This window comes from Centroberyx gerrardi, chromosome 24, assembly GCF_048128805.1.
Source record: "Centroberyx gerrardi isolate f3 chromosome 24, fCenGer3.hap1.cur.20231027, whole genome shotgun sequence".
NCBI classification, from domain to species: domain Eukaryota; kingdom Metazoa; phylum Chordata; class Actinopteri; order Beryciformes; family Berycidae; genus Centroberyx; species Centroberyx gerrardi.
In genome coordinates this window covers 10445096-10466297 of record NC_136020.1, presented here as the reverse complement: position 1 = coordinate 10466297, position 21202 = coordinate 10445096, and the positions used below count along the sequence as shown (strand labels likewise).

Genomic DNA, 21202 nt, shown 5'->3' with positions numbered 1-21202 from the left:
GTGTGAAAATTCCTTTAGGCATTGGTATGAATAAGTATGGTTTAGTGATAGGCACTGAAGTTCCCTGACCTTGCATCTGTCCTGCTTTAGAAGTGCAGAATTACTCATTTGGAGCGATCCTGCAGCATCAGAGAGCATGCACACTAGAGCATAGCTCCCTAGAGCATATCTCCATCATGTGGGGCTATGAGATGCAAAGACCATGGATTTATTGACTTGTGAGACTTGGAAAACACGCTTCACTGTTTCCCCTGCGTGTTGACATCACTGGTCCACTACGGCTCCGCCTCCTCACTCCGCTGATGCTGATCCCCCACTTGCATCAGCACCATTTCTGGCATCCTCACAGCGCATCCTCTCAGAGAGAGAGACAGAGAGAGAGAGAGAGAGAGAGACGGAGAGAGCGAGAGACCGAGAGAGAGAGAGAGAGAGACCGAGAGAGAGAGCAAGAGAGAGAGAGAGAGAGAGAGAGAGAGAGAGAGAGAGAGAGAGGGAGAGAAAGAGAGAGAGAGACTACGCATCTACCCACTCCGGAGCCTCCGAGCACAGAAGCGTCAGACGGCCGCCCGAGCATCCAGGTTACGCACGGTGCAGAGGCCCCATCGACGGATCGCCGCGCCAGACACAGCCGAAGAGAGAGTCAAAATAGCGGGGTAGAGGGCCGCAGAGAGAAACAGTAATGGAGAGTCTGCTGGATAACCCAATGAAAGCCGTTCTTTATCTGAAGGAGCTCACCACTATCGTGCAGAACCAGCAGAGCCTGATCCAGACGCAGCGCCAACGCATCGACGAACTCGAGCGAAAGGTGGAGGACCTGATAGGGGAGAACCGACAGTTGCGGGACCCCCATCAGTACGTCCACCAGCCCCCCCAGCATCACCACCACCACCACCACCACCCGACCCACCGCAGCGCCAGTCCCCAGGCACCGGCCCACCTCCATCAGCACCCGGGGAGCAACAAAGCCGCGGCTCACCCCGGCCAGCAGGCGCAGCAGCAGCCGCCGCAGCAGCAGATCCCAGGTCTGTCGGCCCAGCCTCAGCAGCATCCGACCGCTCCTGCGCCGACCTCCCACCACCCGCACCAGCTGCAGCTAGTCCCCACCTCGCCGCAGTCCCCCAAAACGGGCCAGGCGAGCCCGGACTCCGCCGAGGACGACAAGAGAAGCCCCTGCTGCAAGTCCCTGGTTCCGCAGACTCCCACCGCTCTCTGCCGCTCCGTTGGACTGGCCAGGAAAGCAGAGTGAGTAGCTTTCATGCCGTGCACTGCAAAAAAACATCTCCATCTTAACGAGACATTTAACCTATTTACTGTTCAAATCTCAGGCTATTTTCCTGGAGAAAAAGTGAAAACGTCTGCCAGCGGGGTGAGATAGTTTCCAGTGCAAATTAACTTGTCTCAGGGATTTTCTGAAGTGAGATTATTATCTTTTCAAGAAATTGGTTAAAAAAAAATCTTGAAATAGGCGAAAACAGCACCGAAAACAAGTGAATCATTTCACCCCACTGACAGTTTTCGCCACTCTTTTTCTCATAAAATACGAATGTAAGACTCGAGATTAGATTAAGTGACCTATTAAGATGGATATTTTTTGCAGTGTGCTGGCTCTGGCATAATTTCTAGCCTATATATAGTAACTGCATTTGGCCAGAAAACAATGTGATACCCTCAAACGCCTAAGCTATAATGTTATCTCGGTTGAGAACCATGTAAGCGTATCAGCTGGCAACCCCTTCAGAAAAATAACTATGGGAATCTAATAATACATTTTAGAAGGATGCTATACAAATATCACAGCAAAACCTTAAAATAGCATTCAGCTCCCATTGGTCAAAAATATACACAGAAAATATTATAGTAATACAATAATAGGAGCCAAAAAATTCCATGTAGTATACAATCACTGTTTATAAGTCCCTATAGGATTCCTATATTGATTTTTTTTCTATGGAAGTATAACCATAGCAACAGCCCAGTGCACTTGAATGAACTTGATTTCCCTTTGATTAATTTTACATCCCCAGAGAGGCTGAGGCTTAATTTTCTGATAGGTAATTCAAGTCTCTCCTGTAGGCCTATTTTCAGATTATCCACTACTCAGATGTTCCAAGTTAAATCAACTGAACATGGGAATACTTAATTGATAGATATTGATTTTGAGGACCAAGGCACTGGCACTTCAAAATGGTGGTTGGTTAATTCTACTCCAAGATGATAATATATTCTAATAGACTGTCACTACTCTGGACACGAAGAAAGATGACATTTTTGGTGAAATGATTCTGGTAACAGAACAGAAGATCTATCAAATGATATATAAGTAGTGGCAGGAAATATTTTAATAATCTGCCTTCTTAGTCCCTTTAGAGTTGGTGCCATTCCAGTAAATTTAAGATAATCTGTAAATAAAACCTATGTCCCCTTATGCCATAAAACACTTATAATGGGAAATGAGCTGAATATTTTTGAGCTGCACTTTTTTATGGGTTGGCATATCATAAATGCCAGGAGAGCATGGTGACATTGAAAACAGCTATTTTAAAACAAACAAAGCATCAACTCATAAATCCATATTTCAAATGTGGACAGTTTGCATCTACACCTTTGAAAACACCTATGGAAATGAGATTGCTCAGGCTCCATCTAGGAGTTTCAAGGGAGGAGTAAAACAACTTAATTGTTCCTCACTAAGACAATAGATGGGAGATGCTACACTAGGAAGAGCAGGTTTGGGGTGGAATGAATGTAAAGACAGGCAGAGATTAATGGTAGCTTATAAATCACCTTAAACAGTTAACAGATAATAAACAGACACTTGAGAAGCCCTGATAAGCCTTGATAAGCTGTGAATCAACTTGTGTGTGGATATGTTGTGCATCAATGTCGTCTTTTTGGCAGCACCCAAAATTGGTGGCACAGACTCTATCATCTGAATTCTATTACTCAAACTGTCTATTCCCATTTTGGGGCATTGAGTGGATTGTGGGCTGCAACTGCACTCGAATACAGCGGCAATGGATATACAGTGGCAGTCATTATAGGACTATCCCTCCTGCATTTCTCCACCATTAGGACTGCAGCAGCGATTGTCACTTTGTCTTTCTCTGATGCCATAAAGTAGAACTGAGGAGGTATAATGTAACTCAAAGCACATCTCCTTATCAAGTGACTGCCAGAGCATTCCTTGTGTTTTCTGACAGCTGATGAGAAGATAAAACTTGAAGTTGCCAAACAATTCCTCTTGCATGCAAAGCAATCACTCAGAAGTTTTTACAGTATTTCATGTAGCGCGTTCAGTTAAAAGTAGGACTTCACAGTGGTGGCATCTGTAGCTCCCTCTCTGTGTAGTGTGTGTGTGTGTGTGTGTGTGTGTGTGTCTCAGAACTGTCCATGGTGCTGAATGTTCTTTGCTTGCCATGACTATCAAGGTCACATGAATTGCCTCTGCTAGAGCAATGTGCACACACACAGACACACACACATACACACACACACAGAGACACACACACACACACACACACACACACACACACACACACTCCGAGCTGAGCCCCATCTGTTCCATTCGGCTGCGTTTGCATTGTGTCGGTTAATCCAGATTGATTCATCGTGCCATTAAGACATAATTCCTAAAGAGCACCGGTCAGGAATAGTATACATTAGCATGCATACATACAAAACTAACCTTTTTCACATCAATTCACCCACACATGGACACACACACACACACAGACACAGACAGATTATGAGCTGTACAAAATAAATGTCAAGGGGGGGATTCAATGAGTAGGTTCCTTTGTGATTTAGCAGCCGTGCCCTCTGACAGTTCTGCAGAATGATGAACAACGAGAGAGGGAGAGAGAGAGAGCATACTGTACTGCATCTTACCCTTAATGACAAAGCACTGATACATGAAAGGCAGGGAACGTGGAGCAGCATTGTAATTTCCACTTAGAGCATTGATCCTGGTCAGACAAGATGGTGTATCACTGTGCTGTCAGTGCCGCAGGAGAAGTGATACATTTCTATTAACAGGCGGATGACAGGGACATGCAGCGACTTACTAATGAGGAGGCACTGTGTGTGTGTGTGTTTATATGTAAGTGCGTGTTCATTAGTAAGTGATTGAGCAAGGGAATGAAGAAGTAAGTGAATGAATGAATGAGTTATCAGAGAATACTGGGATTGTTTCTATTGGATTTCAAACATATAACCACTGTTTCCTCCAACGTATCACCACTGTGGGAGTTTTCTTTTTTACTTGATTGAATGGGAGCAGAAAATCCCTCTGCAAAACTTGAAAAGAGAAATTAAAACGGCTCAATCTCAAAATCTACAGTTCTCATACATTACTCATCTCCTCCACTGGAGTAATTTGGCAAAAAACACAGATATGAAGAATGCAAATCAAGGCCGCCTTCTACTTCAACCAATGAGTGTGGTTGAAAGTGGTTTCCATCCCTAGCAGACCTTGTCTCTGGTATACTGATCAGGCTCAAACTTCCCAGACTGAGAGCCTGAAGTGTTGCATTGCAATCGTGTTACTCTGTCTGAGAAAGACTCTTAAGGGGCCCATGTGATCTGAGGGAGGCCTTCAGCAATCCTGTCTACTCCCCTTTCTTCCTCCTCTCTCTGTCAACTGCGACTCCCACTCTCTCAGCCTCCATTGTTCATATTCTCATTCTCTCCCAATCTTTGCCTCCTCGTTCCCAGCCTCCAAATGATACCCTTGTCCACCTCATTATTCGCTTTCTCTTCCTTGTCCCGTCTCTCTCTCTCTTTGTCCCTTCATCTGCCGCCGCTGTGTCTTTTTCGCCTTTCCGTCCTTTCCCCCTTCTCTCTGTTCTCCTCATCTCTTTCTATCTCCAACCCCCCCCCCCCCCAACACCACCTCCCTATTCTCGTTTCCTGTAATCAGCAGCTTTATCCTACAGTAGCCACCTCTGCAGTCTGGATCAGTATTCCGTTCCATCCTCCAACCCATCAGGCTGATGACTCTCCTTGCTCTCCTCCACTTACCCCATCTCCTGGCCGGGGCCGGAGCCTTCAGTCCGCCCTGGTCTTTGGTTCTCTGTACACTCTTGGGGCCTGTCAAGTGTGTGTGTGTGTGTGTGTGTGTGTGTGCTAGAGTGTCTGAGTATGAGAGTTGGATTGTGTGTTCAAGAGGGAGAGAAAAAGAGTGACAGACTACATGGGAGAGAGGCGGTGTGTGCGTGTGTGTGTGTGTGTGTGTGTGTGTGTGTGTGTGTGTGTGTGTGTGTGTATGTGCGTGCGTGTCTGATAGGCGGCAATCCTGTTGCCTGAGGTGGAAACCCCGGGGTTCTCATATAGCTCCAGGTGCTTCTCTGCTGCTTCTCTGCCTCCCACACACTCTCATAGAAACGCCCAGATAGATTAAACTCCCTCTCTCTGTCTTTCTCACACACACAAATCACACACACGCACAGCAACCTAAACACGCCACATGCCACCTGGCAGCCAGCATGTTTTTCCACATTGGCCGTGACCCATCCCTCCCTCCCTCCCTCTGCTCCCTCTATGCCCTCGTTCTCCTCCTACTGGCCCCGTACCAACCTGAGCGCAGAATGTATGCCATCTCCTGCCAGTGCCAGCCTCCCTCCGAATGAAGGGGGGGGTATAGGGGTGGCACTTAAAGATGGGGAGCAGAGTGCGCACACACAAACACACACACACGCACAATGTGTCATACATTAGCAAGTAGCCCTGCTGAGTGCCTGCTGGATGCTGCAGTCTCTACTTGCTCTGAAGCTCTCAGATCAATGGGCCTGGAGCTTTGCCAGCACAGCCGTGGCTCCACAGCTATGCTAACCCTTTGGAGCCACGCTAGCCTTGATCTCTAGGTACTATAGCTCTAGTCCAAAGCTACGCCATCCTTTAACTAAATCTGTTATAGGCTTTTTTCTCAAAATAATACATTTACAGTTAAGTGTAACTTTAAACGAGCTGTGCTAAACCAACGCACAAGCAAGGTTAGGCCTTTAGAGCCATGCTAAGCTAATGGTAAGGTATCCTAAAGCTAAGCTAGCCTCTCTCAAAAGCATATGGAGTTGTGTATCTTGCTGGACAATGCCAGATTGTTTTTTTTTTTTTTAAATGCTTCCGTTCCTTTCCACTGAAGTTTACAACTGTTTATCTCTGGGGCCTGGAAGAAAACAAAACCGGGATCTCGGTCTGTCTGTATGTTTGCCTCTCACAAGACAGCAGGAGTGGGAGCGATAGAAAGAGAAGTGGATGGGTGGTTGATGGTTGTGGTGGGTCCACATGGGAACACTGGTCCACTCTATTTCCCTCGCTCTCTCTCTCTCTCTCCCTCTCTCTCTTTATGAATCCTCTAAGAATCCTTCCCAGCAGCACTGCCCGAGATGAGAAATCTCCTCTGCCCCAAACCTCCCCTCTTTACTCCCCTTCCCCTCCCCTCGGTCTGAATGGGAAGCACGTTCGCTTGGTTATGACAGGGCGGCTTGGCTCTGCTGCTGCTGGAATCCAAATCATGAATATCATATTTGGTGTGTAGTGCTTTTAAATTGCTTCATTTCTCAGAGGTTGTAGCTGGTGGGTGATTCCTGACTCCCTGGTAGAACATTAGCCGTTTTCTTGCACACGCTGAGCAAGGCGGAGGACATACTCCCAGTTGCCAGTAATCCAGCAGTGTGTTTGTGTATGTATGTGTGTGTGTGTGTGTGTGTGTGTGTGTGTATCTTTGGGATTGTGTTTGTGTTTGTTCTGGGGTGTTAAGAGAACAAGATAAGGGCTCTTGTAAGGGGATAAGTGGGATACGTTTCTGTCTTTTTTTGCATTATATGTAGCTATGTGTGTGTGTGTGTGTGTGTGTGTGTGTGTGTGCCTTACAGTAATCACTAAAGGATATGAGCTACTCAGGCATTGGCTAACTGGACACGCTGCTGGTCTGAGGTGTTGGTATAATCCAATTTAGTGAACATATATATATCACCATTACTAAATTGAATTATACCTAGCGCAGAATTTTGAACAGTATGTCTGCAAATGCCATAGAATTAGAATGAATAGAAAGGGTAGTTGCCGGGGGCTGACAGTGGAAGGGAGCACAGCGAAGAAATTTTGGATCATGCAATTAAAATGCCCATCTCTACTTTAAATCTCAACTCTCCTCTTTTTCAATTTCCTAGGTAGCCAGAATTATATTTTGGGGAAAATCCCAGAAAAATGGTGGCTCTTGCAGAAGCCTAGTTCCTGTTGTATCACTCATCCCCTTACAAACACATACTCTTTCTGCTCCTGTTAAACTACCAATATAAATACAAACATGGATTTGTGTTGATCCATTCAGTAATTATGTGTGCCAACTGCAAGGCTACAGTTTGCCAGCCAGCAGCCTTTGATTGACAGTATATTTTTTACTGCTTTGCTGTGGCTTTCACTTGTTGCCAGAAGTTTTGTTTTTCAAGGCTAAAGGGGAAGATGATAATGGAGAAAGTAGCACAGGTAGGTAGAAACACTGACAGACAACTCATGATTGTCAATTTTATAGCAGTGACAGAGCAACCTAAAAAAAGATAATGAAAAGCCACACAGGGCCGAAGAGTCCAAATGTTGTCATACTTTTGCTATAACAGCTTCCTCCCAGCGTCCTCTGCCTCTGTGATCCCCAATCAATCAAAATGACAAAGTTTGGCTCACCCCTGCTTTTTGAAGCATGTGGCTCTTGACTGTCAGTCCCCCGTCACTTGGACAACATGCCGACTCGCTGAAAGACAGATGTGTCATCCTCGTCCTTGACACCTCCAGATGCTTCAGATGACATCACACTTTCTATGTTAATATCGCTCGCCAACATCGTGGGTCTGCGGAGAATTTTAATAACTTTTGCTCTTAGTCATGTTATGTTACAATAGCTGCATAGTGGATCGCCTCCTCCATGGTTGGAGGTAGATTATTCACACATCTAAGTGATGCATTCTGGTTTTCTTATGCAAATGAACAGTAGGCCTAATGGGCAATCAATGGAGAGTATGTGTCATTAGTATGCACTCCAAATATTTCAGAGTTACATCAAATGGAAATACAAACAATGTTGTCATCCGGCATTATTCAATCTGATTGCATTATGTTAACAGATCTGGTGTCACTCAATCTGATTGCATTATCTTAACATTGTATTGTTAAATAATCAAAGCTTAAGAGGGAATTACGTTCCTCCTTCTCGATCCTATTTCAACTGAATTCTACATGCACACAGTTTACTGTTCTTTTTTATATTTTTATTATTATTACTATTATTTTGCCTGGAATCTTTTAGTCCAATGGGAATATCTAAAAATACTATGGTGTCAAATACAAGTTTCAGTATGTTTTGAAAGACACTTCACTTCAGTTTGTTATCAAAAAGTCCCCATATATCTCTCCTTTACACTGAAATGCAAGAGGAGGCTGGTTGGAAATATAGTACAATGAGATTTTAAGGAGCCTGGCAGTTTAACAGCTAATTACTAACAATCACACCACCCGGTCCAGTTCTCAGTTGTATCTTTCCAGGCAGAAGTGTAAATAATTTGTCAGTGTAGATGCCGATATGCCCCCCCCGCATCACACTGTTACAAAAGCTCTGCAACACATTTTGTTTTGCGTTTCAACACAACATGTGGTATTAGCTGGCTATTAGCAGCTATTACCATATGTGCTGCTGAAATGAAACAGATGGTTTGACCCAACCTACACTCGCAGATGTCTTGAAATTCATGCATCATTTTAAAATGTGTTACTTCTGTGTTTGTCCGTCTGCCGGTGCTAAGATGGTGGAATTTCTCAAGGGCAGAAAAACACAGAAGACGCTCATTGGTCAGTGAGCTTGTGACCTCCGCAGCACAGGGACTGGGTCTTTGAAAGTAGGAACAGTGGAGTTCTGGAAAAATGTCCACCCATCTGTCAAAGAGATTTCACCTCCTAAAAGCTTAGTGCTGAAAATCCCTCAACAGACAATTCTAATTGTTTTGCAGCGTGTGTGTGCCTGCGGGTGTGTGTGTGTGTGTGTGCACGTGCATGCTCTAGTCTCCATTTGGCACATGCAGCCTACTAAATTCCCTATATCTCTCCACAGGCAAAGCATGTAATATACAGTATATACATATATATATAGTCTCACATTTGTCCGCTTGTGTTCATTTGTCAGCCTTTGCTCTTTACTTTATCCAACATAATCTGCATATCCGCTGACGCACACACACACTCTCACACACAAACACACACACACACACACACGTACGCACACGCACACGCTCTCCCAGGAAATGTCAGGTATGGTTAAATTCATGACCCAGAGTAATGTTGAAAGCCATCTACCTAAGGCTGCAAGGCATTGCATTGCTGATCGGAACAGACACGGCATGTCCAATAGGCTTTCCTCGTCTTCTCAGCACATCCGTCCACACAAACCCTCCACCATGCCTCAGCCATGATGTATTGTACTGTGTGTGTGTGTGTGTGTGTGTGTGTGTAAAAACAAGATACATCCACTCTCGCTTATTTAATCACTTACCCGCTCATTCATTTGCATGCATTCATGTAAACGCAGCCATGCGCACACACAGACACTCATTCCTTCATCCACTTACACACTCTCTTTCTCTCTTTGTATATATGTGAAGTCTCTAACCAGCCCCTGACCAGATTTTCTTCCAGTTTTTTGCTTGATGATACTGTAGATACTGTCAAACAAGAATTCATCCTTTCCTGGAGGCCGCTGGTAGAAATGACTAACCAACAGAGCAAGTCTCTTTGTGTGCTTGTGTGTGCATCCGCGTGTGTGTGTGTGTCGTTGGTGTGTTATTTGTGGCATTTAGTAAGCATTTGTGTTTATCACATAATAGCTTCTCTTCACATTCAGATGACCGTAAAAGCATCTTGTCCTTCCCCGGCACTCTGGTTACATCATCAACGCCCGCCTGTCAACCCCCTGACCCCGCGATTACATCATCAGGTACGCAGTGCCAGGGGGAGGAGCCGATGACTCTAGCAGTGACGTGATTGGAGGGTTCAACTCAGAACAAATCCAAAAAAGGGGAATGAGATGAGATAAGGCGGAAATGACGTTTGGATGAGTCAGAAGTGTAGGATTATGGGAATTGGAGGTAGGGAGTCATTGTAGGTGGATGATGTGGAAAGATTTTTTGTTTCCTTTGGTCATGTCTTCCCCATCATTTGCCAATATGCTTTCTCCTCCTCATTCTCTTCCTACTCCTTGTTATCCTCTGAGAATCTGTCCTTGCTCTCTGACACCCAAGTTGTTTACTTTTTTTTCTAATCAAAATACTAATAACGAAAGTGGTGATAAAACAAAACAAGCATTTTTTCTTGCATTATGTGTTTTTTCGCGCATTTTCGTGTAATACTACATGATGATAATGTTTTTCTTCAGTGGTTGAGTCAATTCATCATGTGAATATTCTAGCGAGACTCTTTAGCTGCTATCATCATCCTCCTCTCCGTGGGCCCTCATTCCAATTTTGGCCGGTGAGGAAAATTCTACATCCAGACTGCAAATAAGAGCAAAATTACCATTTCTGATCATGTGCATATTTTAAAGAGGAAGGATTTTGGGGACAGGAACTAACTCTGAAGGCCTCATCTGGATTGGAGGTTTCACCCACAGCTGCTCATTTGCACAATGTACCCATGTGTGTGTTTATGTGTGTGTGTGTGTGCCAGGAGCACCATTCACAATCATTCAGGCTCTTTGCAGTGAGTTTCAGCACTGCTCCTATAATCAAATTAGAAGACAGAGATAAATGAAAATAATTAATTTCCATGCAAAATGTATTTGCTGCCGTTGCTGATCCAGAAGATGGGCTTTTCCTCATCAGCCGACGCCCTGGCTGATATTTGACAGCCATGTGCGTTCGATAGCTGTCAAGCAACAGCGTGAAGCGTGGAAATATCTGTGAAATTTGACCCACTGCCAGCTCTTCTCCAAATGGCCCTGCAGCAACGCAGCGCGGCTCGATAAAACGGCTCAGTAGTGAAGGCACCAGCTGGAGATCAGATGAAAATAGCAGAACCACGGGTAACCAGAACATTACTGCTTTCATGGCACAACCATTGACTGCAATTTCAATGTTTTTCTTTTACACTGTTTTTCTTTTCTGTTTTTCTTTTAAAAGCCGCTACCAGTAGAATTTGAAGTTCGATGACTTTGGCGAACCCTTGAGTCCCTTAGTGGTAGTGACAATACTATTGCAAAGACGACATTGTTCTGGAAAGAGCTGATTAAAAAACACATTCTGATACACTTCATGTTATATCACTAACTTGTCCAGTAGAAAGAAAGCCAGCTCAGTGTCGGTCTTGAACCCCATTATCCAATGAGCGAACGCCCGGCTGAGGTTCACTCTGGTCGTTCTGTCACTCTCCTTCTTCCCTCTTTTTGCCTTCCCCATCAAAGCCTACTTTTTGTGTTGTATTGAAGAGGGTGCAGCTGATGGGAGTAGGTTTTTTTTTCAATGGCTCCATGGAAAAATTGAGAAATTGGCCTCTCTGCCTCTTCTACGATGGATTTCTCCCTGTATGATTGTTGAACATCGGTGCAAAATGGCGGCTCCAGAAAGAAGCCCTTTCTCTTTGATTCTGAGGGACTGACACCAAAATTTGATGTTTGCTGCTGATGTTCGAGACAGCTGAAGCATTCTCTGCTATCAAACCCCTTTGTAGCTGTGCTGGAAATATCTCGATGCGATGACACATTGTCTACGTCTGGCCAGTTATCTGCGGGAATAAAAGCGTCAAATGGCTCACGCATATTATAGTTGGATTGCGGCAAAGTGTTACTGTCGCCTCCCGTCCTTCTTCTCAGCCCTTCTGTCCCTTTTTCTGGAGTGTCAATATGCCACCAGCTTACATACATAGACTACTATAGCTGAGATCTCAAGAGGCGGATGCTTGTCTTTTTCAGACAGACATGATATGGAGGGGGAAATACTTCCATACATACCGTGTCTAAATGTACAAATCCCACAATGGAATAAAATAGGCCACGGTGAGAAGGAAAGAGAGATGATGAGATGAGAAAGAAAGAGAGAAAGTGAGTCCAGCAGTGAGTCGTTGCAGCTTTCCTCGCATCTGCATCGTTGGAGGAGTTTTCTAAAGCGCTGAATACAAGGACGAAATGTATTTTTTCCCTTTCTTTGTTAGGTTTCTCATGGGAACATTGGTCTTGCGCTCTCGTCCATCTCCATCTCTCTCACTTTCTCTTGTGGTAGGCAAGCTAAGCCGCCTGGGACGGCCCAAGAGTCCGTGCTGACGTAAGCCTTTCAAGGAAGCTTATTTTATTAATTCACTGTGTGTGTGTGTGTGTGTGTGTGTGTGTGTGTGTGTGTGTGTGTGTGTAAAGGAACTGATATGGTGAGCTTTTAGGACAGAAAAAAGAAAAGTGTATGTGTTTTTGTGCATATACTGTATGTATGTATGTATGTGTGTGTGTGTGTGTGTGTTTGCGTGTGTGTGTGTGTGAGTGTGTGCAGAAGCTCGGTGCAGTGCTCATCCAAGAGATATCTGGCTTGGTTCAAGGATATGTTTCAAATAATAATCCACTCCATGCAGAGACAAACATGTTTAATGCATCATTTTCACCTCACAGAGATACACACATGCACACACACCCTCACACAGCACTGAGCTCTGGGTATGTGTGTGTGTGTGTGTGTGTTTGATTTTCTTCTCTCAGAAAGCCTCACACACTTTTCGCCTGTAAACCGCAGTGATAAACTACCACTTACGGGGACTGCCAATTTGCCAAATGGAAGTGAAGTATTACAAAATCATTTTGAGTGTCTTTTTTGATTTAGCGTTATCAAAAGGCTTCTAGTACTATTTGCCAAGTGTTAAGTTGACTTGTGTAAGTTGGTGTAATGCCTGTAATGTATTTAGCTGACCTAAATGAATCTTGAGGATGTGAGTGATCTCTTTGCCTATTCACAATGCCTTGTTGCCAAAAAAATGTGAGGTTGCCTTTTTATTTTTGCTCAGGTAATCATAACTGGCAGAAGTCCTTGGTTTAAAACCCATTCTCTAAGGAAAGTTATTTTGCTCAGGATTAATTTCGTCATATTTTACTGGTGCTATATTTAAACATTTTTCTTTCCCTTTTTGCCCTCTTCCTTTTTCTTCCACATAGGAAAAGACTGCTTTTGCTTTGACCTTGACTCTGAAAGGGATTTATTCCAAAGAGGTCGCACCAAAAACAACATGGAATTGAAATAATGGCAACAGAGAACTCAAAAATCCCTTTCTAAGCAAGCAGCCAAGCAATCTAAATGGCCTCAGTCTTACTACTATTGTTAATATGTTTGCTACCTCCAAGGTCAATGGTATTTGTATTTGCCATGTTTGGCCTTCAGGGGCAGATTCTAATACTCTGCATTATGTTATTTCAGTGAGTGAACATGTTCACAGCATTTTTTTTTTCCCGTCTGCCAAGGAAATGGTCTGTGAAATACTAATCCGTCAATTATTGTGAGCTTTGATCCCCCTCCCCTCTCTCTTTCCCTCTCCCCTCTCCCCCTCTCACCCCCCCTTGCTCTTGCTCTCTCTCGTCTGTCCCATGCTTCAAAGTGTATCACTCCAGTGTGCACAGATCTTTTTCGCCTTGAGCCGCACTGAATCAGCCAGTGTGCTATTGACACAGTAAAGCTGAATTCAACGCAAGGAGGAGCGCATCGACAAACACATTAGACACGAGAAGTTAGAACAAAATACGATGAAACCGCACAGATTACACTCTCCCTTAAACAGATCCGGTGTGTGGAAGAGCTTATAAAAGCTTATAGATTTATTATAGGCGGTATTAGGGGCTTAGGCCATGAGGTGAACTGAGTCAGTGGCGTGGAAGATCAGAAAGCAGGTCATGTGAGTTCAGTTTAATCTTCAGCACCCACAGCACCACACCCACATTGATCAAACAGTGTGCACTTTGTGTGTGTGTGTGTGTGTGTCTGTGATGTTGGAGGAAGGGGTGTGTAGTCTTCCAGAGGGTCACAGAAAGGTTCATGTTGATGCCTTATAGTGGAAATGTTGGTGTAATCCTGAACATAGGAATGGGTGGCAGTGTGTGTGTGTGTATTAGTGTGTGTGTGTGTGTGTAGAACCTTGAAATATTTGAATCCGTTGCTGTTATGTGAATAAGCAGGTTCGAATAAAGTATTTAAATGTGTGTGAGAGAGAGAGAGACACACAGAGAGAGAGAGAGAGAGAGAGAGAGAGAGAGAGAGAGAGCTGTAATAAAAACATCAGAACCATGGATAGCTCCTAGTCTCCTAGCAGACACACACACACACACACACACACACACACGCACACACACACACACACACACACACACACACTAGAGCCAATCCTAGTGAAGCATAGCCTAAAACACATGCCTCTGAGCCTCATGTCTGTGTACATATTAATACAACTTGTTTCTGGCGTGAGCAGCTACATCATCAAGACACTTTTACACAGTTTGGGATGGAGATGTGTGATCTGTAGAGCATAAATGTGCCCTTTTAAAAGTTCCCTCAGAAGCCAAAGTCATTAGAAAAAGGCTTGCAAGCTGGTTTTGAGGGGGGGAAGCCGTAGAGGTGATAGCGAACCTGATCAGAAAGATGGCAAAAGAGATGGAGAGAAAAATGTGAGAGCCGGAGATCAAAGCAGAAAGAGATATAAGGTAAAGAGGAATCAAAAGCAAGGTGCTTAAAGAGAAAAAAGAGCGAGCACATCTCCTCTTCAGCCCACAGTGCCTTGCTGTGAGATCACAGACTCAAAAGTTCCCCCCGCCCCGTCACTTTCTCCTTGGGTTGTCGCTGCGATTTGGCCCTGTGTGGATATTATTCAGCCGTGGCCGCGCATCACCTAGCGGCGTGTCATCATCACAGACAACCACCCCCCACACCGCACCTCCCCGCCAATAACACCCATTAATTAAATTCAGACAAGCGCTGCTTTTTTTCTCCCGTGCTGTCAAAATGAGAACCATTAGAGGGAAAGAATGCGCTTCAGATGATGAACGCGCGCGCGCCGCAGGGACACGGATACTCCGGCAAGTGATGTCCTGAATGTATAAGAAGCAGGCATTATAGCCACGAGCCCCAAATATATTCAATTAAAAAAGTTTTCATGTTTACGATTATGAAAATTTCAGTCATACATCCTGAAGAATAATGCTGCTTCTACGCGCCCGGCTCTCAGCTCTCGGCTCTGACCACTGTGGATGCGATTCTTCATTTCTCAGGGAAAATTCACGAGGTGCTTGATGAGGTCTGCGCATATTTATTAGGGGAAACGACGTTGATAGGTCTGTAAATTATGTGCAAGTAAATAAAAAACGCTATTAACGCGACTGAAATAGGCACGTATCAACCTGCATGTTTTTGCACTCTGTCCTGCAGCGTCTATCCTTTATCTGTGTGAACGCGCGGCTCTGGTGTTCGGCGGCTCCTCGCTAATCTGCCCCCTCTGCGACTGTCTGTGTTCTCGACCTATTAAAAAACGGCCACAGCGGTGTCATGGTCATTAAGGCGAACACAATTAGAGGAGCCATTAACAATGGGAATTAATTAGCTGTCGTACCCTCCCTGCACTGTCTTCTATTGTTACTGTCAGATGCCCCCCCACCTCCGCCTCTCTCTCTCTCTCTCTCTCTCTCTCTTTTTTTCTGTCTCCCCCTCCTTACAGACTGAGACCAAACAATCTACACTTTCACGGGTGAGCAATTTGGGCTCCACCTCGTGCGTTTCCAAGCAGGCTTGTCCGAAAACGATAACTCGTGCTTTATACGCGGGGAACAAATCTCCGAAGGACCCTGTGTATCTGGTTTGGCATGTGATAAAGTAGTGCACTTCACAGTAGAGAGTGTAGGGTGGTTAGGAGGAACAGAGGGAGGGGACTCCTGAGGTACGGCAGCAATCATGCCCCTGGATGAGGTACTTAAGAAGACATACGGGTCTCCTTGTTTTCTCTGCCCTCTCCCAGGAGACAGAGAGGTGGTGGAGCAGAGAGAGAGAGAGGGAGATGAAGAATTGGAGACGGAGAATAGGGGCAGATGATCAAAAAGGCAACAGGAGTGGGAGCGATAGAAAGAGAGATGGAGGTGGAATCGACATCCCTATCTCTCTCTCTCTCCCTCCTCTCCATTCCCTCTCCATGTCCCGTGTCCAGGGGAAGGAGAATGCTGCGGCCCTTTTTATTAGCCGCATCTTCTGACAGCAAGAGTAATTGAGCAAATTCCTGCCCCGCGTTACACACCGTGCCTGTAGGCCCCCGGAATAGGGGGATGGGGAGGTGTGGAGAGTGATGGAAAGTCAGTGTAACAGGGACGGAGGGACAGGAGAGGGGGAGTGGGGGAAGGGACCGCATCGGAGGAGGAGAAGGACGAGGCCAAAAACGTAGAGATGTGAATGATTTGAGGAGGTATCAGAGCGAAAGAGAGGACACAGTGGTGGAGGGAGGAAAGCAACACACACGCACACACACATACATTAACATTTGATATCCCTTTGGTCTTTGGTTGTATTTTGTCAAAACACATGTAAATATCACCTTCTCTTGCAACAGTATATCTAAAGTAGCATTTAAAAACAAATGCACTGAAACATTATTAATTCATACACCCTTCTCAACTAATGGCCACTATGTTCGACAGACCTCGCTGGACGAGAGTGTGTGTGTGTGTGTGTGTGTGTGTGTGTGTGTGTGTCATCTTGTTGTGGCTGGGCTCTTTTAGACTGACCTCCGAGTGAACCCGATGTAAAAGTGATGGTAGGCAGCTTCTTTTAGTCACAGTATTAGACACAGTATTTGCAGTTGAACCACTGCAGTGAATTGCAGTCATCTAATGTATTGTTCAACACCAACCAAATGTCACAGAGTATTCTGGGCTTAAGTGAACTTTTCAAACCAGATCAGTCGACAGTTCCCCACGACGGCTGTGATTGGCGTGACTGTGTTTAATGTATCAGCCATGTGCTTCAAGTTATATAGCCTAATAAAAAACGACTTAAAGCGACATTTCCTGACTTAAAATGATATTGAAGGAGTGAAGGAGTAACCTTTACCTTCCCTAGAAAACTGCTGTCACTGCTGGCATTCAGGCTCATTTTTTCCCCTCAGACATATCATTGACTGTAAAATGGCAACCCGCAAAGTTACATGTGTGTATTTTGTAAGTAGACTGAAGAGCAAATGAAAATGAAGAACATATGTGTGATCTAGAGATATGATCTGGAGGCTAAGTACCAATATTCACAATGAGAGACAAGAGCAACCTGAGCTAACCTAACCTCTAACTACTAGCTAACGTTAGTTACTAGCAACATACAAGCAATGCTAATAAGCTTATCCAGACACAAAGCATCACCTTATCTACTTTGGCAACAATTACTCCTTCCTGACTTGAGGTGCAGCATTTGCTGGTAAAATGTGGTAAACTCCAGTGGCTACTGTGACTTAGATTGTAGATTGTTAGATTGTAAATGGTCACCCTTGCCAACATCAGAACATTGTTGGCCCAACTTCAGCTTGTTTGTTAAGAAAAACCAGCTACCCATGCCAACATTAGACCTGCATTGGTCCATTGGTAGGATTGCTGTAAATCATGCGACCTAGCCAACAGTGGGCCAAAACGGCCATCATTGTCTTCAGATTGCCAACCAAACCCACATTGGCCCAATGATTTCTTGGTGCTATGGTGATCCTGAAAGTCTCCCTGAAAATGAGCAGTGTAGGAACATTGTATCTGGGCTAAGCAAGGTAGTCTCGCCCAGTAGGTTACTTGAAAATAAAAGATATCCATTTTGTCTTCCATTTTCTCTTACTAGGATTGTATGTAGTTCTTTTAGAGCACAGCATATTACTCAGTTACAACAATCTGTCTTAATTGATCTGTTGACTCACCTAGCAGATGGAAGCTAAGAGCTGCATCATGCTAATTTTGTGAACATAAGTTTTTATTAAATCATTGTTGGGCATAATCAGTGATGTGAATATGAATCGTAGCTCTTCTCAAGGTGTATGTGTAGGTGTATTGTATGTACCACGTCATAACCAGAAGAAGACAGGAGTTCTTAACCTGCACCTTAAAGTACACAGCTACCCCCTCATGATTTCTTCCTACTTTTTCTCCTCTTCTTCCCACAGAAACCAAACCGTCCTCCACCAGTTCTGCTGCCCGGCCCCAGAGGCTCCTGAGGGGGAGACTTCTACTGCCTGTGCCCCCAGGTAAGACCACTGCATCCTTGTCACACCAGCACAAATGTGTTTTTATTGATTTAATTTTGAACGATTTTCTTTTTCTTTTCTTTGAATCTTAATTGCAGCCAGTTACCATACTTCCTGTTATTGGTGGTGCTACAGTAGATACCCAAGGCAACACAACTACCCCAGCAGTGTCGTCCATCTTGAAGTGGTTGTAAATGCTTCAGGGGGATCCAGGGGACAATCTGGACAACCTGACTTAGCCTTCTCCATGTCCTCTTCTTCCCTAAAGTGAACAAGAGGCAGGCTCTCCTACAGTCTTAAAATAGCCACCCCGCTGACAGGGAGAGAGTGACTGCACAGTTTTAAATGTCATTTGTCACATCAGCTTGGGTTTTGGGTCTTGTTGAGGCTGCAACATTGAGTCCTGAGAGATTCTAAGATGCACTGGAGGTGATTTGCCATTTTCACAGTGTTGCCATGTTTGTCAGAGTATCAAGATAAATCCACTGGAGCACAGTGGTAATCTCCAAATCAATCAGAGCGAGATCCCATTTCCTGGACAGTGGTCAAGTCCTCGGAGGAATTGTCCGTACGAAAATTGAACAATTGGAAAAAATGACACAGAATTTAGAAAGCAAAGCGGGATGATGATGCTGTTATCTTTTTATATGTCAGATTAGCACGACAATGACAGAGCTGATGCCCGCACAGTCAAATATTGAGTTCCAATTGTGCACAAACGCTAGTATACCCCCCATGCACTAAAGACTGAATGGTAAAGTGTGTAAATAGTCAGTTTGATTTAGGTGTAAAAGACATTTCATAAGTACTGCTGTTAGTGCAATAAAGATAATTTGCATCCACAGGGGAAATGAGAAGAAAAAATCATTTGAGGCCATAATTATTCCTGTTGGATATTAGGGCCAGGCGGCCTTGAGCAGTGAGTATTCTCACAAAATAAGCCAAAATACTGTGCATAACAGTGTTGTAAAATGCATACCATTGTGTGGCTCCACACTGCTATACCTTTAAATATAGTTTACTGCACAGTATAGTTGAGGCCGTTGTATTTAGTATTGAATAGACAGTCTAAAACCCAGCACTATAAAACTAGACCTTTATCAGCAAGAACAAAAAGATTGTTTTATCGGACAAGGCATTATCTTCCCCCTTCAAACAGAATTGACGAGCCAAATTTTTGTTTGCCAACTCTACTTTTATTTACCCAAGTGCACTCTACCACCAGAGTTTCACTGAAAATTATTGCGTTCGTCTGGCCAAGGCGCATCAATAGCAATTAAGCCATCCACCCGAAATGGTTTGTTTGTTGAGGACTGTACGTTTCACAGAATTGTTCTGCCGCATTGTCAGAGCTTGGCAGAAAATAGCAGATAAGCAAACGTGTATTGATGCTGGATCATAGCCCCTGCGGTGCTGGACACAATAAGTGGCAGCAGGCTGCAGACCAACAAGCACCGACGAAATCACACTTTAAACACCTCAGAGGCCCATATTGTATCGAATCAGCCGCATGGATGGAGTGAGGGGGAGAGATGTGGGGAGGAAGGAGAGCGATGATCTCCCCTCACAATTGGCTTTGTTTCACTTTAAAGAACAAAAAAAAACTTTCATAGAGCCATTAATCAGATAAACTGTCAGACTGCCCAGTGACTAACTCAAAACCCAAGCCTCCTACAGTATCTGTTGTCGCAATAGTCACTTTATGCCTTCATGAAATGTGGTGGAGGTTCCAGAGACCCTAGTTAAAATGGAACGGGAGTGACTTTCATAAGATCAAAGCCGGAGGGGAAATTGCAGAGGTGGAAAAAAAAAAAATACGACGGGGATCGATCAGAGTTCAGCAGTTTGAACTTTGCTTGATAGAAGTTGTTTGCCGCTGTTGTGTTTTGTGATTGCTTTGTGCTCAGGGACCATTAGCTAAGGTACAAACAAAGTGCGCAACAGAACTTGTCGACCCCTCCAAATCCTCAATCCCCGAAGCAAACCACTTCAAGCAGGACTCTCTGGGGCTAAAAAAAAAAGAAAAAAAAAAGCAGCTTGTGGTTTTGTCCCTGTTGCGTTTTTTTGTTGTTGTTGCGTCTATCTCTTTTTGAAAACTGTATTCTGTTGTTGTTGATTTCTGTACTTCCGCGTTGTTGTCAGTGATTTGTTGATCATCGACACACATGGCCTCACCACGTCACGTCACGACGACATACCTCCCACCACACGCCATGGCATCCATCGTCATTCATGTTCACCTCATTTGGGCTTGTCTCTCCCACTGTGGTCACAATAAGTTTGAAAGAGTCATGTATGAATATTACCATGTAACAGTTATGTAACGCAGCACTACCATAACCCATCGACTCGCGAATCATCGAGCGTTTTAGGGTCTTTCCCATGCTGGAATTTGGTCAGCCTTCTTGTTGACACATGTAATGCATCTGTGTTCATGTGAAAAAAAATGTTCTTATCATGTTGCATGCTTTGGCTTAGCAGTGATCAGAACATAGCTCCCTGTCTTTGTGTGTGTGTGTGTGTTTATGTACGTCTGCCAGTGTGTCACTCCGGTACACACGGCATACAGTAGATACTTTACATACTTCAGCGAAACACACAACACTGTACACATCGCTAGATCAGCAGGGAAATCCATACTGACAAATTAGCCAGACAAATGAGTGAGTCACGCCACCTCTGGCAACCTTCACTGCAAAAATGCAACATTTACAAAAGCCTCTCCCAGAAATAAAAGCGAGTGGGTGCTGTTGTCTTGCATGATTGAAGCACTCCACTTGAGCCACCCACCAAACAAAGCCTGATTACCATAGCAAAAGGACGACGTGTTGCCTCTTTGTGCGCCGCTGCTGCTGCTGCATCGCCACTCCAGGAAGTAATGAAGCCTTATTTCACACGCTGAACCTGACAGACAAAGTGCAATCATTGATATTTCATTTTCACTGCTCCCTCCGCC

The 21202-nt window shown here is 44.5% G+C and overlaps 1 protein-coding gene across 1 annotated transcript in view; it reads left to right on the top strand.

The window, feature by feature from the left end:
- Positions 1-679: 679 nt before the first annotated feature.
- Positions 680-21202, top strand: part of iqsec3a (IQ motif and Sec7 domain ArfGEF 3a) — a 96384-nt gene continuing 75861 nt past the window's right edge. The window contains exons 1-2 of the mRNA XM_071905643.2: positions 680-1242; positions 18166-18246. Of these exons, the coding sequence (XP_071761744.2) occupies positions 680-1242; positions 18166-18246 (644 nt within the window). The remainder of the gene's footprint in view (positions 1243-18165; positions 18247-21202) is intronic.